The following is a 16,336-nucleotide window of genomic DNA, read 5'->3' as shown; positions in this document are numbered from 1 at the left end:
GTTTTTCCATTCATTGCCCAATGGGATACCTACCTTCTCCTTTCTCTAATATCTCTGACTCAACTCAACTGGCATTACATCAATACATTCCATTGCATGAGCCACATCAGTTAACATCATTTGAATGAACATTCTACATTACCATGGAAATTATTGCATCACAATAACAGGCAGCCATTGCTAGTGTACCTATGAGTTTACCAGTAAAATTTCCAGAGTTAGAGGTGCGAAGCCCATTCTATTCATTATATTTCTATGTGACTTGTTCGCTTGTTTCAGCAAGGCGCAACAAAGTTTTGTCACGTTAAGAGTCCATGTTATGGAAGAAACGGACTCAACCACACGAATGCCCGACCGTCCCGTCTTCAATCAGCTGTTTGTCTCAGGGAACCAGTGGCAATATATCTAAAACTTTCCCTTTGGATGACTAAGTTATGTTAGGTTATGACGGTCATTTTATTTTCATGACGGTCTTCACCCATAGGCTAACCGTCGATTACATGGTTATACGGTAATACGGTAATTGTGCCAGCCTTACATGTAGTGCTTATCACTGTGTATTATAGCACAATATAGTAGTAATAACCTGTATAATAGAGTAGTTATAACACATCATAGAATAGAATAACCTGTTTGTCTTAATTCCACTCCCAGGTTTCTCCCATCCAGGGATGATGAGCATGAACATGAATATGAACATGGGTTAAGGAGGTATGGGGGGCATGGCTCCATTCCAGTCAGGAATGCCTCTTATGGGCAACCCTCAGAAGGCCTCTCCTCTGTTTGCCGCTGAGCCCCCCAAGCAGTCCCAGGCCCCCTTTAAACCCAATGACCACTACCCCTCTGCCCCGGGCCACAGGTAAGAGGTTGTCTCACACAGAGCAGGTCAACTGGGGGCCTGGGTGGGATTTCCAGAGGTCCAGTCACCAGTTACAGTAAAACACAGTATCAAATGTCAGGAAATCCAATAGGTTTTGATGATGATAGAGCTAAAATGTGACCATGAACAGGGTAAACTTTAACCGTCACTTTTTCTAGAGGGTTCCTCAAAGTGCCAGAACCTTAGTCATCCAAAGGGAACGTTTGAGATATATTGCCACTGGTTTGTTTACAAACTAAATGCAGAACTTGTAGTTAAAAGCCGGCTAGTGGTATTAGTTGTTACTTACATAACAGTTATTTTATTGTAGCGGCCATCAGAGCAGAAATCCAGTGCTGCTCTTTCGTTTATACTTCAGATCTTACTGTAACTTTATAACATTTGTTTGAGAAGCAATAATAATTATGTGATGAGATTCCTAACCTTATTTATTAGAAATAAAGATAAGAAAAAGAAATAAAATCCTTAGATAACCCCCCGCGTCTGAGGCCTAATTGAAGTGCTCCGTTATATTTGGAATAAAATATGTATCTTTAAATATTTATCTTCAGCTCCTTACCCACCTTGACATTGCTTTCTGAGTGAGGCAACCGCATAGACTACAAGTAATGGGCCTTCTGTCAGGAGGCCAAACTGAGGCTTTGGATTAAGACGCACTCTTCACTTTTTAAATACCAATATTGCATGAAACATAGATGATAACGCTACCGGATCTCCTGCACATGGTGTTTAACATAGACACATAATCAGTGAAGGAAGTACATTAAGGAAAATAGCACATCAGTCAATTAGAGAAGAGGGCAGGGATACACAATTTAGAAGAAAAATCCATTATCATTAACGATTGGGGTGAGAGAGGGGAGGTTTTCATTATTTTTCATTTGTCTCTGCCCTGCCATGATAAGTATTGGGATGGTACTACCCATCAGTATTAACTAAGAAACATGGACGCAGAGAGGTTTTTGGCCACTGTAATGTCTTTATCACAACATAAAAAAAGAGCATGTGCTGTATGTTGTTTCTGTGTGTACCGTATCTTTCAGTTATTCATATATTTATGATTTTTTTGTAAATATTGTCTACTTCTAACACTGTCCTCTTCAGTATTTGTTTGTACTGGGTACCCCATGTCACATTACCCCTTCCTCTGGATTCATTGTTTGTCTGTGTTTATCTATGTGACCTGCCTCTGTTGTTGTTATGCAGTCTGCCTGTTCCTTGTACATTAATTCATTTGCTCATCCGCTCATGCGATGTGCTGTCTAGTGTACATTAAACATCACACTGGTCAGTCTCAGCACAATCTCCATTCTCCCCCTGCCCCGGCAGAGAGAATCACACCCAATCAGCTGCAAGCTCAGAGCAGTGCACACAAAAAAAACTGTCCCTCTTAAGGCTAACATGTAATCCATAAGCCTAAAATTCACATTCTATAAGCCTACTTGCCAGGCCATAAATAAATTATAGTGGAGGTCGTGTCAGTATGACTTAACTTACATAAATTCAAAACTCAAGGCACAATTTTATTTAACACAATTGATTGAATCATTTTTATTTGTAGTTTAATACGATTATTTTCTACTCAGTGGTTGAGTTTCATAAATGTAGGTCGGAATTTCTCAGAGCAGATAAGATATACCCTGATTTTACTGGAGAGGATTGGCAATTGGTTATTGGTCTTTACTATGGGTAGTGACATTCCTTCCTCCTCTCTGCTCATCAAGAAGTTTGGACAAACCCAAACCCCTGGGCAGGGGGTCAATCCAGGCTGCAGGCCTCAGAGGGTCTCCCCCTCTCCTCCAGCAACTCAGTGGAGGAGAGCCCCAACTCCGACCCCCTCAGCCCCTATGGCTTCCACAGCCAGGAGACCGGCTCTGGGGACGAGAGGGGGAGTGAAGGGGTCAACAGCAGCAGCAAGCAGCAGAAGAGGAAGAAGAAGAAAAGGAGGTCCAGGGAGGAGGTGTATGACTTCATGGACAGGCAGGAGGCTCCGGATGCAAATGAGGAGGAGGGCGAGACAGAGAGCGGAGCCTCGGACGTCCCTTTGAGCCCGTCCTCCCCGAGCAAGGAGGAGAGCTGGGAGTGTGAGATCCGAGGGAGGGGTGGGGGTAGGATCAGGGGCAGGAAGAATAAGAGCAGGATGAAGCTCCCAGAGGAGTGGGGGCCAACACCCCAGGAGCCAACGACACCCCATGCCACCCCAGCCTCGGTGGCCCTGGAGTCTGCAAGGATCACTGCCTCCGGTCCCTTAAGTTCAACCCTGGAGAACATCTCCTCCCTCATAGCCGGCCCCCAGACTAACCCTTTTAGCAGTTTTATAGAGGACACCAAACTCTCTCACACCCCCACTGCCCCATCCCTCACTGAGAACCCCAAACCCAGTCACATTCTCACCACAGACCCTGCCCTTACAGACACTTTTACTAGTAACCTAAACATGTTTGAGCAACCTCCCCCTGCCAAGGTCAGCATGGACTGGGAGGCTGAGGCTCCCATTAAAAACACTGCCTCGGCTGCCCTCCATTATGAACCCATGTGTGTTGATGACTTTAAAATAGCCAATAAAGATGTCCTACCCCCCAAGAAGGATGAGGCAGCTCTGTCTTTCACTGACAAAGCCTCCTCTGATCGTGGCCGTCCTGAGGCCATGTCGTCTACTTGTGACCAGAAGCAGCTGGGCCCTCAGAGCTCCCCAGGTCTCAGCCCCCAGGTCTCACAGACCTTCTCCTTCCTAGACTCTGTCCTGCAGACCCCCCAAGCCATCACTCCTGCTTCACAGCCCCAATGCCAGACCACCACACCCCAGGGCCCTCCTCCAAACACCACCACCTCCTCCTCTTTCCAGAGCACTCCTCCTCCCCTGTTTAGCCACTCCTCCCAGCCTGATCACGACTCTCCCAGTCCCCGCCCTGCAGTGGGCTCAGGCCTGCCCTTTATCCCCACCGCACTGCCACTCACAGAGCACCAGGAGCCACCGCTGCCAGAGCCCCCCCTGCTGGAAGGTTGGTGACACTGAAGAGGGGACATGTCTATCTATCTATCAGTATGGGGGTGAATGATGACATTATAGTGCATGGCTCTCTCTGTGGACTGGGCCTGCTGTTTCTTGGCCATTATGTGTTTAATAGCACTGGTAATAACACGCTAACTAATTACCACTGCTCTTTAACCTGACTGTGTCTGACTGAGCCTTGAGTCCCTCTTACCTGACTGACTGTCTGGCCTGTCTCTGTAGTACTGTATTGATGATGATGATGATGATGATGATGATGATGATTATAATATCATATGCTATGTGTCTGTCTACCTACTGTACCTGATCATGTCAGCTGACCGGCCCAGCTCGTTTGACCTCCTATCTCTATCCTTTCTAACACTGTAATCATAAACTAATTACTCTACTGTCTCTGTAGATTACTCTCTGTGTGACTCTTGAGTGAATCCACTCTCCTTGGGATAGAAATAGCTAGCTTTCTCCCCCCTGAATGCAATTATCCTAAATTGCAACAAGTCATTCTAGACCTTAACTCTTTGAAATTGACTCAACCTTTCTTCACTAATCAAAGGAATGTTGGTTTGCAGTGTGATTCTCTCTCTTTCTCTCAAGAGACTGATTTCCCCCTGACTAAATGATGCTTTTGTTCCTCAAATTGCCTATGCTGACTGAGGAGTCACTAACAGCTTTTCTTTCACGTTCTCTTTCTACTTGTGTGTGTGAATTCACTTTCAGAACCATTTTGAATGTCTCAAAATGATCTTGGCTAGAATTCTTAGATATGCAATTTGACCATTTTAAAACATACACATTTTACTTTCATGCAATTTTTAATTGGAGATATTAAAACAGATTTTTACTCAAATTCTGAATTCCTTGATGTGCAAGTTACCATGTAAGTGTTTGCATGATTAAGCGAACTGAAATGACTGACATCTATGTTTTGTCTTTTCTCCCCCATATGTACTGTATCTCCTGATGATGGCTCTAATGATGATGATGCTAAATAGGTGAGTTACATTTCCATTGTTGCCTTTGAGAATATTTAGATGTTTCTCATCAGTGGAATAATATGAAGTGAAACTCAGTGTTTATTTCTTTCCTTATTTACTACAAATGTTTGCAACAGGTTTTTGTTCTTTTCAAGTTTTATTGTACTTTGCCTGTCTCACAGTTGGTTAGATATTTTCCATGTCAGGAAAAAGCTGGCACGTGTCTAGTTTGCTCATTCAGTTGGGAATAAGTTTGCCCTAGTTCAGAGACTGTGCTGTGTTGGTCCTTCTCATTTTGGTTTCTCGGTTGGAGATCCAAGGACTGCTAGGTTGTCACTTTCCTAAGTGGCCATCCTGCTGTATAAGGCTGTTGTAGGGATGCTGTTCCTCCTTCCTGGATGACACAGGTGTTTTTGGTTGACAAATGGTGGAAGTCATTAGTATACTTCTTGTCTGTTTGCACCCCTCATATTCCCTTACTCAACCCATTCATCCCATTCAGCGGTCTGTTAATGGGTTATTTACAGATTACCAGGCAGGCAGGTTGGTGTGTGGAGGGACAGTGAGGGACTGGCCTCTACTGGCCTCTCTGTATTCTCACCCCACATCCTCCTTCCTCAATCATCATCTTTGTTTTTCCTCTCCCCTCCCTCCCCCCTCCCTTCCTCCCTCCCTCCCTCAGTCTCTCCACCTAGCAGCCTCTCTGTTTTGTTGCCTTTCTCTCTCTTTCTTTCTCTCTCTCTCTCTCTCTCTCTCTCTCTCTCTCTCTCTCTCTCTCTCTCTCTCTCTCTCTCTCTCTCTCTCTCTCTCTCTCTCTCTCTCTCTCTATCTCTCTCTCTCTCGCTCTCTCTCTCTATATATGTATATATATATATATATATATATCTCTCTCTCTCTCTTTCTCTATCTCTCTCTCTCTCTCTCTCTCTTTCTCTATCTCTCTCTCTATCTCTCTCTCTATATCTCTCTCTCTCTCTCTCTCTCTCTCTCTCTCTCTCTCTCTCTCTCTCTCTCTCTCTCTCTCTCTCTCTCTCTCTCTCCCTCCCTCTCCATCCTCCTCTCCCTAATGCAATATTGATGGCTGGGACTTTTCCGCAGTTACGTAAAGCACACAGCCCTTGTCTTTTTATAGCCGGTGATCAGGCTGTGTGCGGTAGGCAGAGGGAGGCAGATGCTCGGTGGCTGTGCGGTGCGGTACTGCAGTCAGGGTTATCACACCACTCCACCAAAGGTCTGTTTACTGGTACTGCTCAGCCCTGCTGCATAGTCATTATTCTAGTCAGCCGAGCACAGACCATCCTGCCACCAGCTAAACAAAGAGACCATCCATAAGAGCATGCCCAGCCTGGCAAAGCATATAGCTACCGCCGTCGCCACTATAGTACTGATTGAGACGGGCAGTGCTCTGCAGTGTTTCTGTTTTTACGTCGTAGGTACCTTTCAGTAAATACTTCATCATCATGCTGTTGGCTTTAAGTGCAATTCTGTGTTTCACAGTGAATATCATCACACTGGACCATATATGTTGAAGCCAAGTAAAAGGACGGGTGCTATTTTGTGTTGTTTATAATATTTAAAATCCATGCTACCTTTTATGATTTATTAAAGCTGAAATATGTAACTTTTTGGGCGACCCGACCAAATTCACATAGAATGTGAGTTATAGATCTGGCATTCTCAATGAAAGCAAGTCTAAGAAGCAGTAGAGCTGTTCTACGTGCACTATTTCTATGCTTCCTATTCTTAAGTTTGGTTGTTGCGTCTTTTACTTTCGGTTTTGTACACCAGCTTCAAACAGCTGAAAATACAATATTTCTGGTTATGGAAAATATATTTCACGGAGGTTTGGATGGTACAATGATTCTCTACACTATACTTGCTTGTTTTGTCACATAAACTGAAATTAGGCAAACTATTCGAATTTTTGCAACCAGGTAATGGAGGAGCGATTTCTGCATATTTCACCTTTGATTAACCAATGGGGCCATCATCTGGTGGTTCAATAAAATACTGGTGGTTATATAATAGTTCTATCTGTAGCTGTGAATGTGGTCTAGCTGGCTGAAGATACCTCATTAATATTACAGAATGATAAAGAGAGAACACACCTGTGAAGATTCTGCTTGAGGCAGCATCACTGGCGACCGTAGTCCTACTTTTAGCCACTTGTTATCTAAAAGAGCACACTATTATGAAAACGAAAAAACTTTTCATTATAATGAAAACTAGATAAGTTGTCATTATAATAACCTGAATAGAAAGATTCATTGATTTTAAGCTTCAAACCAGAGAATATCAATGTAATCACTTTCCTCTTGTGGAAACAAGTGCTTGGATCTTGAATTGAGAATAAGATTTCATGTTGTCCGTACAATAGGCCTGAAGCTGTACATAAATATTGAATGATAGCAGGATCAGAACTAGGGCACTTGAAAAACAATAGCAGTCATCTCAAATGCTAACCATTTGTATGAGCTATTGGTCTTAAAATGGGTTCGGACATTTTACCAGGTCACTATGCCCATATGGAAAACATTCTTGTTGTTGAAACTAGATAAATTATACTATGATAGCTAATAGCTGAAGGTTTATAATTATGATCAAAACATATCATACTGCAAATATATTCACCACTCTGATCATTTTGATTCGAAAACAGCTTCCAATAATAACATTTCTGGTGACGCTCATTCGTTATTAGAGGAATTAATTGAAAGACAGCTCACTGCATTTCCTCACAGTTATGTGTTCTGATTTCTCAGCCAGGCAAATTATGTCTACAAAGCCAATATTAAACTCTGCTCAGCCAGTGTGGTCTTTTTCCATGTCTCAAACCTTTCTCTTTTTTACCCTGCTTTCGTTTAGGGGCATAATTTGGCCGAATGATTAGATTGTGTTTAATTAGTGTATCCGGATCAGTCCGCTAGACCATCTGATGTGTGAAATCATGACTCTGAAGCTCCATTAGATGTGACACTTTATTTGACTTAATCTAACCCAATTTTGTTGCCATTCCACAAGATAGATTGTAAGCTACCAAGGAAGACGTGGGAAGGGATGTGTGTAGTGAGATGAGTCTCCCTACATATTTTCCTTTGTCCTTTCTCTCCATCATTTTGAGTCCTCTCTCTATATGTCCCTACCTCTAATTCTCCTCTTTCCTTCTTTATTATTGTGTTCATTTTTCTTCCTCCTCCTCTCCATCTCTCCATCCTTCCTTTGCCTTTTCTCTTTCGCCCTTCCACGTCAAGTTCACTTCCAACCCCTTTTCCCAGACTCCCTGGGTCGCCGAGACGACACGCACCATAATTATAGCAGCCTCTCTTTGACTGGGTGCTTGTTGCCATGGATATGGGAGGTGGTTTCCGTGGAGATGGAAGATCTCAGGACTGCCAAGGAAAAAATGGGGTGTGACAGTCAGGAGGTTGGATGCCAGAAATAGAATTCTCTGACATACCTCCTCTCTGCTCTACCCCCCGCAACCCACGGACTGCAGCCTGTGTATTACCACGCTCCCTCTCCCTTTCTGAGGTGGCCTTCCCAAAACATCCATGGCATATTGTAGATGGCTGCTGAATGCTACTGCACATGGCCCACTGACCAGCCACCACCCTCCTCATTTCCTTTTCCAAAACAATGACTTCCTGTTGGGTTTGAAAGTTCACCATTTTAAAAAGTCTCGTCACACCAAAGGCTGTTATGGTATGAGGTGATTGTGCTCAGTATAATTGGTTGTTATGCTGGTATTCACTGGACACAGACATATCACTCACACTGGATACAGACATATCACTCACACTGGACACAGACATATCACTCACACTGGACACAGACATATCACTCACACTGGACACAGACATATCACTCACAATGGACACAGACATATCACTCACACTGGACAGACATATCACTCACACTGGACACAGACATATCCCTCACACTGGACACAGACATATCACTCACACTGGACACAGACATATCACTCACACTAGACACAGACATATCACTCACACTGGACACAGACATATTACACATAGAGTGGTACACTGGAACATATAGAAAATGAATGGCTTCATAGTGGCATCGGTGCCTATTATAATTGGAGTGGAGAGGGGATCTATTTCCAACAAGACCATTTTTGGTTCTCTGCAGTTAGATATTTACCATCATACTTTGCCTTAAATTGAAATTATTTGTGCAATGTTTGTTTGGACAGATCTCTGTATGTTTCTGTATGATTATATGAGAAGAAAACAGCATGGATTATATTTAATGTGGATTATAAGTGTAGTTAAAGCTAGAGTAATCTTTCTGTAAGAGATGTAAACATAAACAGACAGAGGAATATGTTGGACATGGGTCTTGCATAACAATGTCCATTCATGAGAAACAGGACCATTAGAGTGATGTAATGAACAGAGACTAAGGCTCTGTTTTGGGAATGAGGCTGACTGTTGTTGCCATAGACAGACCTGTTGCAGTGTGTTGTGTAAGTTTTCCCTAATATTGTGTGTAGGGCTGTAGAAAACACTGCTGTTTGGGAAATACGTTGACCAGTGAGGCTTCAGTATAGTGCATTTGTATACTTATCTGAGGAGTATTGCGTCAGTGCATTAGTATCTTATGTGATCAACTCAAACAACATGATTTTGCAGTGTGAATTCGAATGTGATATTATTGAAATCTAATATCGCTTACGCTAGCGGCACATGATCTCAGAAGTTGACAATGGCCTGTCTGATTCCAATATGTTCAGCATTTTCCCCATATCAACCCCACTGTACTGTACTCCTTGCACAATGCATTCCCTATTTTGCTACCCCCTCCTACAGTAAATGGGGGACTGTTTGGGGGGATTACGTAATCTTCATTCATTTATATTTAATGAGGTTTTTTTTGGCCCCAGTCCTCATGGAGCTGGAGGTGGGATGGTGGCAGGGGGGTAGAAGGGGGGGGATGTCATCAGAGATTGAATAATCATTGCCTGCCTTCCACGACAATTGCGAAGAGGGAGGGGTCTAGTACAGGACTGAACCTGTGATGTTAGTGCGAACGTTTGGACAGGGTGTTTGTGTGAAGAAGGTTGGCGTATTCAGTACACACAGGATGAGGTGTATATAACTAGGAACACTGGGATTTTTAAGGGTATACTGCATGTCAATGGAGCGTTATCACACACTCTTTTCGAGGCCAGTCGTTCAATACCTTCCTAACAGAGTAGCCCACAGCATGTGACAACAGCAGACAGAAGGAACACAGTGTCCACAACCAAGTCCACAAACAACAAACACAATAAACAAAAGAGCCAAATGCTCCAGGCAGGGCCATGAGCCAGAAGATGCACACCCAGGGGCAGGGTAGAGGAGAGGGGCAGTGGGTACAGTAGTGGGCATGGAACAAAGTGATATGGGTAAGAATTGGAGATGACAGAACAGCATGGAAAAGCACATTTATACCACCAGAACCTGGGAGAGATGTGTAGCACTAATGGATGCTGTTACAGAGAGGACAGATTCATTCAAGTAGAATGGCAGTGGAAACTGTAGCACTGTATCCCCCAAAGCTATCCCCCATCCTCTCTCTCTCTCTCTCTCTCTCTCTCTCTCTCTCTCTCTCTCTCTCTCTCTCTCTCTCTCTCTCTCTCTCTCTCTCTCTCTCTCTCGCTCTCGCTCTCTCTCTCCTGTGTTTCTAATGTAATGCCAAGCTGCCTGTCAATGAGGAGTCAGAGCTGCGGTTTATAGGACACCATGAAAGGGTGTGTGTATTAGTTTGTGTGTGTGTCAGTGACGTTCATTTGTATGTTTGTGTGTGTGTGTGTGTGTGTTTGTGACTGAGTTTACTGCTGGAAGTCGAGAATCTGCTCTAGCGAATGGGGATATGTTCCGTGGAGTCATGTGACCATAGCTCTGTTAGGGCTGTGATGTCAGAGAGGGGGAGAAATGGAGAGAGAGAGAGAAAGAGAGGGAGCAGCATTCAGTTCAGCCTCAGAGCCTCATCTGATCAGTTCAGAGCACAGACACAGAGAAACACACAATTACTACACCCGCACACTCATAGGCTGCGCTTCACAGAAACACCATATACCACAGATAGAGTACATTACCAGCCTTCCTTACCGCCAAGGAAAGATTAGTTTATTTTGCTTTCTAGAAGAATACAGAAGATCCATCAAAAGGAAGCAGGAGAGAGAAGAGAGGGAGAGGTGAGGATGTCTTCTCTCTCCAATCAGCAGCAGCAGAGTGATGGTGGACAGCGCTGTGAGTACACTGAGCTGGGCAAGGTGCCCTCTGTCTCTATGGCGTCTCCTCAGCAGGACCAGATGGGACCACAGGGATTCGGGGGCAGCCCAGGGGCACCCAGGCTAACCGACGAGGACAAGCTGTCAAGCCTGTTTGATGGACCTTCATCTGGATCAGGGTTCAAGGTGGAGTCGTCTGACCTCAAGGTGCCAGGGAGGATGGGTGTTAGACTCGGGGCATCTTTGGGTCTGGGCAGTGCTTGGGAGAGCCCCACAAGTCCCCTCTCCTCCTCGCCCTCTCCAGCCTCCCCCGGGAAACTCTTCTCCACCCCGGGACAAGAACACAGGGCCAATGGAGCAGCAGCCCCGCGAGGGTCCGCTGCTGTGCAGCATGACGCCTCACCGTTCCCCAACACACAGAAGGTGGACAACTGCGTATGGAATCCCTCCTTCTCTGGGTCACACCAAACAGACCTGAAGCCTGCTGTTCAGACTGCTGCGCCTGCACCTGCAGACAACTACTGTGTTGTTGGTGTTGTCGACGACAACTACTCTAAGGGTGGAAACTGCACTGTGTCAGGATTCTCTGAAGACAGTGACGAGGACATGGGGCCTACTTTACCTCGAGGAGGAGGTACCGAGCAGCAACACAAAGCCGTGAGACGCGCCATGTCTGACTGTTCCCACCTGTCTGTGCCAGGTAGCTTTGACTTATCCCAGTATCCAGGGCAGCCTGGCGGACTGGTGGACATGCCCACACCTGGAAGTAACGTTATGGGGTCCAAGTCTCCACACTCGGCTGTGCAACGCTCTCTGACAGTGGGGGAGGAGAGAAAGACTGTGTCGCCCACACTATCTCCTCTGTCCCCACTGAGCCCTGTCAGGGCCCCCAACTCCCCTCCACCCAGGAGGGGTACTGGTAATGGGATGTCACAGAGCCAGAGTGAGAGTGTCCTACTGCCTGTTCCCTTCAGTGGAAAAACCTTCAACAGCATCAATACCAAAAGCTCCATTGAGGGTAGGTGACTGATATGATTTGAGGCCTATTCCTCTCCTTACCGCGTTAGACCTGGTTCCCCTATCTCTCATTGCCTTTGTATATACTGGTCTACACTGATTTAAGTACATAGATGTGGGAGTTCAGGTTTATTTGTGATGCCTGACCATATAGGTCAGTGGGCAGTGGTATTTGTCTGGGATGTAATAGCTGTTTGTTTTATCGATGGACTGCTGAAAGAGAAAATGGAAGGAGCCAACATACGAATGGATGTATAAAAAATTAAAACAACTAGAAATTGTGGTATTTGGTATATTTATACTAGGATGATTTGCTTCTAAAAAAAATTAAGAGAGCAGAAGGGTTTAAAATTCATCACCATTTTGTTTTGACTAAATGTCAAAGGCACCAGAATACCATCATTGAGGAGGTCTGGGGTGTTATACAGAATAATTAGTATGCAAGTCAAGTTCCTCTGAATATGAATGTCTATTGAAATGCTGAGGTTAATTTACCCTCTCAAACTCCCATCTCTTCATATGACTGTGTTGTTCGGTGATACATCACATGAAGTGGCACTCCAACGAGTGGCTAGCACTAAGGGAAGGGTGTGTGATGGATTTGAAATTGAGTCTGGGTATTCATTTAAACAGAAAGTAGTCATTTCTGGTGGCACCATGTGGGGACTGGGGACTCCTGGGAATGCTTTCAGATTGCATGACTACTCTTATGTTATTCATATATACACATAGATTCAATAACAGCAGGCAGTCTGGAGCTTGAGGCCATTTTGCTTGCATTATACACTGAGTGTACAAAACATTAGGAACATCTGCTCTTTCCATGACATAGACTGGCTGTCCAGGTGGATCCAGGTGAAAGCTATGATTCCTTATTGATATCACTTGTTAAATCCACTTCAATCAGTGTAGATGAAGGGGAGGAGACAGGTTAAATAAGGATTTTTAAGCTTTGAGATAATTGAGGCATGGATTGTATGTGTGTATTGTATGTGTGTACAGTCGTGGTCAAAAGTTTTGAGAATGTATTGGTCTTCACAAAGTTCGCTGCTTTAGTGTTATGAGATATTTCTGTCAGATGTTACTATGGTATACTGAAGTATAATTACAAGCATTCCATAAGTGTCAAAGGCTTTTATTGACAATTACATTAAGTTTATGCAAAGAGTCAATATTTGCAGTGTTGACCCTTCTTTTTCAAGACCTCTGCAATCCTCCCTGGCATGCTGTCAATTAACTTCTGGGCCACATCCTGACTGATGGCAGCCCATTCTTGCATAATCAATCCTTGGAGTTTGTCAGAATTTGTGGGTTTTTGTTTGTCCACCCGCCTCTTGAGGATCGACCACAAGTTCTCAATGGGATTAAGGTCTGGGGAGTTTCCTGGCCATGGCCCCAAAATGTCTATGTTTTGTTCTCCGAGCCACTTAGTTATCACTTTTGCCTTATGGCAAGGTGCTCTATCATTCTGGAAAAGGCATTGGTCGTCACCAAACTGTTCTTGGATGGTTGGGAGAAGTTGCTCTCAGAGGATGTGTTGGTACCATTCTTTATTCATGGCTGTGTTCTTAGGCAAAATTGTGAGTGAGCCCACTCCCCTGGCTGAGAAGCAACCCCACACATGAATGGTCTCAGGATGCTTTACTGTTGGCATGATACAGGAATGATGGTAGCGCTCACCTTTTCTTTTCTTGACAAGGTGTTTTCCGGATGCCCCAAACAATCGGAAAGGGGATTCATCAGAGAAAATTACTTTACCCCAGTCCTCAGCAGTCCAATCCCTGTACCTTTTGCAGAATATCAGTCTGTCCCTGATGTTTTTCCTGGAGAGAAGTGGCTTCTTTGCTGCCCTTCTTGACACCAGGCCATCCTCCAAAAGTCTTCGCCTCACTGTGCGTGCAGATGCACTCACACCTGCCTGCTGCCATTCGTGAGCAAGCTCTGCACTGGTGTTGCCCCGATCCTGCAGCTGAATCAACTTTAGGAGACGGTCCTGGCGCTTGCTGGACTTTCTTGGGCACCCTGAAGCCTTCTTCACAACAATTGAACCTCTCTCCTTGAAGTTCTTGATGATCCGATAAACGGTTGATTTAGGTGCAATCTTACTAGCAGCAATATCCTTGCCTGTGAAGCCCTTTTTGTGCAAAGCAATGATGACGGCACGTGTTTCCTTGCAGGTAACCATGGTTAACAGAGGAAGAACAATGATTTCAAGAACCACCCTCATTTTAAAGCTTCCAGTCTGTTATTCTAACTGAATCAGCATGACAGAGTGATCTCCAGCCTTGTCCTCGTCAACACTCTCACCTGTGTTAACGAGAGAATCACTGACATGATGGCAGCTGGTCCTTTTGTGGCAGGGCTGAAATGCAGTGGAAATGTTTTTGGGGGATTAAGTTCATTTTCATGGCAAAGAGGAACTTTGCAATTAATTGCAATTCATCTGATCACTCTTCATGACATTCTGGAGTATATGCAAATTGCCATCATCAAAACTGAGGCAGCAAACTTTGTGAAAATTAGTATTTGTGTCATTCTCAATACTGTATGTGTGCCATTCAGAGGGTGAATGGGAAAGACAAGTGCCTTTGTACGGGGTAGGGTAGTAGGTGCCAGGCGCACCGGTTTGAGTGTGTCAAGAACTGCAACGCTGCTAGGTTTTTCACGCTCAACAGTTTTCAGTGTGTATCAAGAATGGTCTACTACCCAAAGGACATCCAGCCAACTTGACACAACTGTGGGAAGCATTGGAGTCAACATGGGCCAGCATTCCTGTGGAACCCTTTCGACACCTTGTAGAGTCCATGCCCTGACGAATTGAGGCTGTTCTGAGGGCAAAAGGGTGTGCAACTCAATATTAGGAAGGTGTTCTTAATGTTTTGTACACACAGTATTAGAGCTCTCTTTCACCTACAGCTAGCCTATCGCTAAATATCTCACAAAGACACCATCATGAAAAGGATACATCTGCATCCTTCAATTAGCAACAGTAGGGATCAAGCAGAAATAGCTGGCAGCATCTTCCTGCTGTAACAAGGGTCATTTCTACCTCATGGATGAAGGTCATCAGAAAATAATCCCTCTGCTTACGTGCCTGCGTGTTTCTATATAATGCAAGGTCATTTCAAAGACATACTGTACAATATGCACACATTTACTGATTCTAGTGAATTAGCTATATGCATCATCACTTCATATACAGTAGTGTGTGTGCGTGTGTTTGTGTGTGTAGGGGTGGGTGGGTGCATGCATGTGTATGCGTGTATATGTACAGTTGAAGTCAGAGGTTTACATACACTTAGGTTGGAGTCATTAAAACTTGTTTTTCAACCACTCCACAAATGTCTTGTTAACAAACTATAGTCTTGGCAAGTCAGTTAGGACATCTACTTTGTGCATGACACAAGTAATATTTCCAACAATTGTTTACAGACAGATTATTTCACTGATAATTCACTGTATCACAATTCCAATGGGTCAGAAGTTTACATACACTATGTTGACTGTGCCTTTAAACAGCTTGGAAAATTCCAGAAAATGATGTAATGGCTTTAGAAGCTTCTGATATGCTAATTGACATAATTTGAGTCAGTTGGAGGTGTACCTGTGGATGTATTTCAAGGCCTAGGTGGCATCATGAGGAAGGAAAATTATGTGGCAACATCTCAAGACATCAGTCAGGAAGTTAAAGCTTGGTCGCAAATGGGTCTTCCAAATGGACAATGACCCCAAGCATACTTCCAAAGTTGTGGCAAAATGGCTTAAGGACAACAAAGTAAAGGTATTGGAGTGGCCATCTCAAAGCCCTGACCTCAATCCTATAGAAAATTAGTGGGCAGAACTGAAAAAGCGTGTGCGAGCAAGGAGGCCTACAAACCTGACTCAGTTACTCCAGCTCTGTCAGGAGGAATGTGCCAGAATTCACCCAACTTATTGTGGGAAGCTTGTGGAATGCTACCTGAAACGTTTGAACCAGTTTAAACAATTTAAAGGTAATGCTACCAAAAACGAATTGAGTGTATGTAAACTGATGAAAGAAATAAAAGCTAAAATAATTCATTCTCTCTGCTATTATTCTGACATTTCACATTCTTAAAAGAAAGGGGTGATCCTAACTGACCTGAAACAGGGAATTTTTACTAGGATTAAATGTCAGGAATTGTGAAAAACTGAGTTTAAATGTATTTTGCTAAGGTGTATGTAAACTTCCGACT

The 16,336-nt window shown here is 44.1% G+C and overlaps 1 protein-coding gene across 8 annotated transcripts in view; it reads left to right on the top strand.

Moving 5' to 3' along the window:
* LOC121580970 (microtubule-associated protein 4) overlaps positions 1–16,336 on the top strand; it is a 53,807-nt gene that overhangs the window by 18,913 nt on the left and 18,558 nt on the right. For 6 of the 8 annotated variants that reach the window (XM_041896216.2, XM_041896215.2, XM_041896217.2 and 3 more), the window contains exon 5: positions 2,605–3,882. In XM_041896216.2, coding sequence (XP_041752150.2) covers positions 2,605–3,882 — 1,278 coding nt within the window. Of the gene's footprint in view, positions 1–2,604; positions 3,883–10,864; positions 12,124–16,336 lie in introns of those variants that run through there. The other 2 variants (XM_041896211.2, XM_041896218.2) reach the window with 2 other exon arrangements.

This window comes from Coregonus clupeaformis, chromosome 14 (assembly GCF_020615455.1).
Source record: "Coregonus clupeaformis isolate EN_2021a chromosome 14, ASM2061545v1, whole genome shotgun sequence".
NCBI classification, from domain to species: Eukaryota; Metazoa; Chordata; class Actinopteri; order Salmoniformes; family Salmonidae; genus Coregonus; species Coregonus clupeaformis.
The sequence above is the reverse complement of the archived record's forward strand: the minus strand, read 5'-3'. Positions and strand labels throughout refer to the sequence as shown.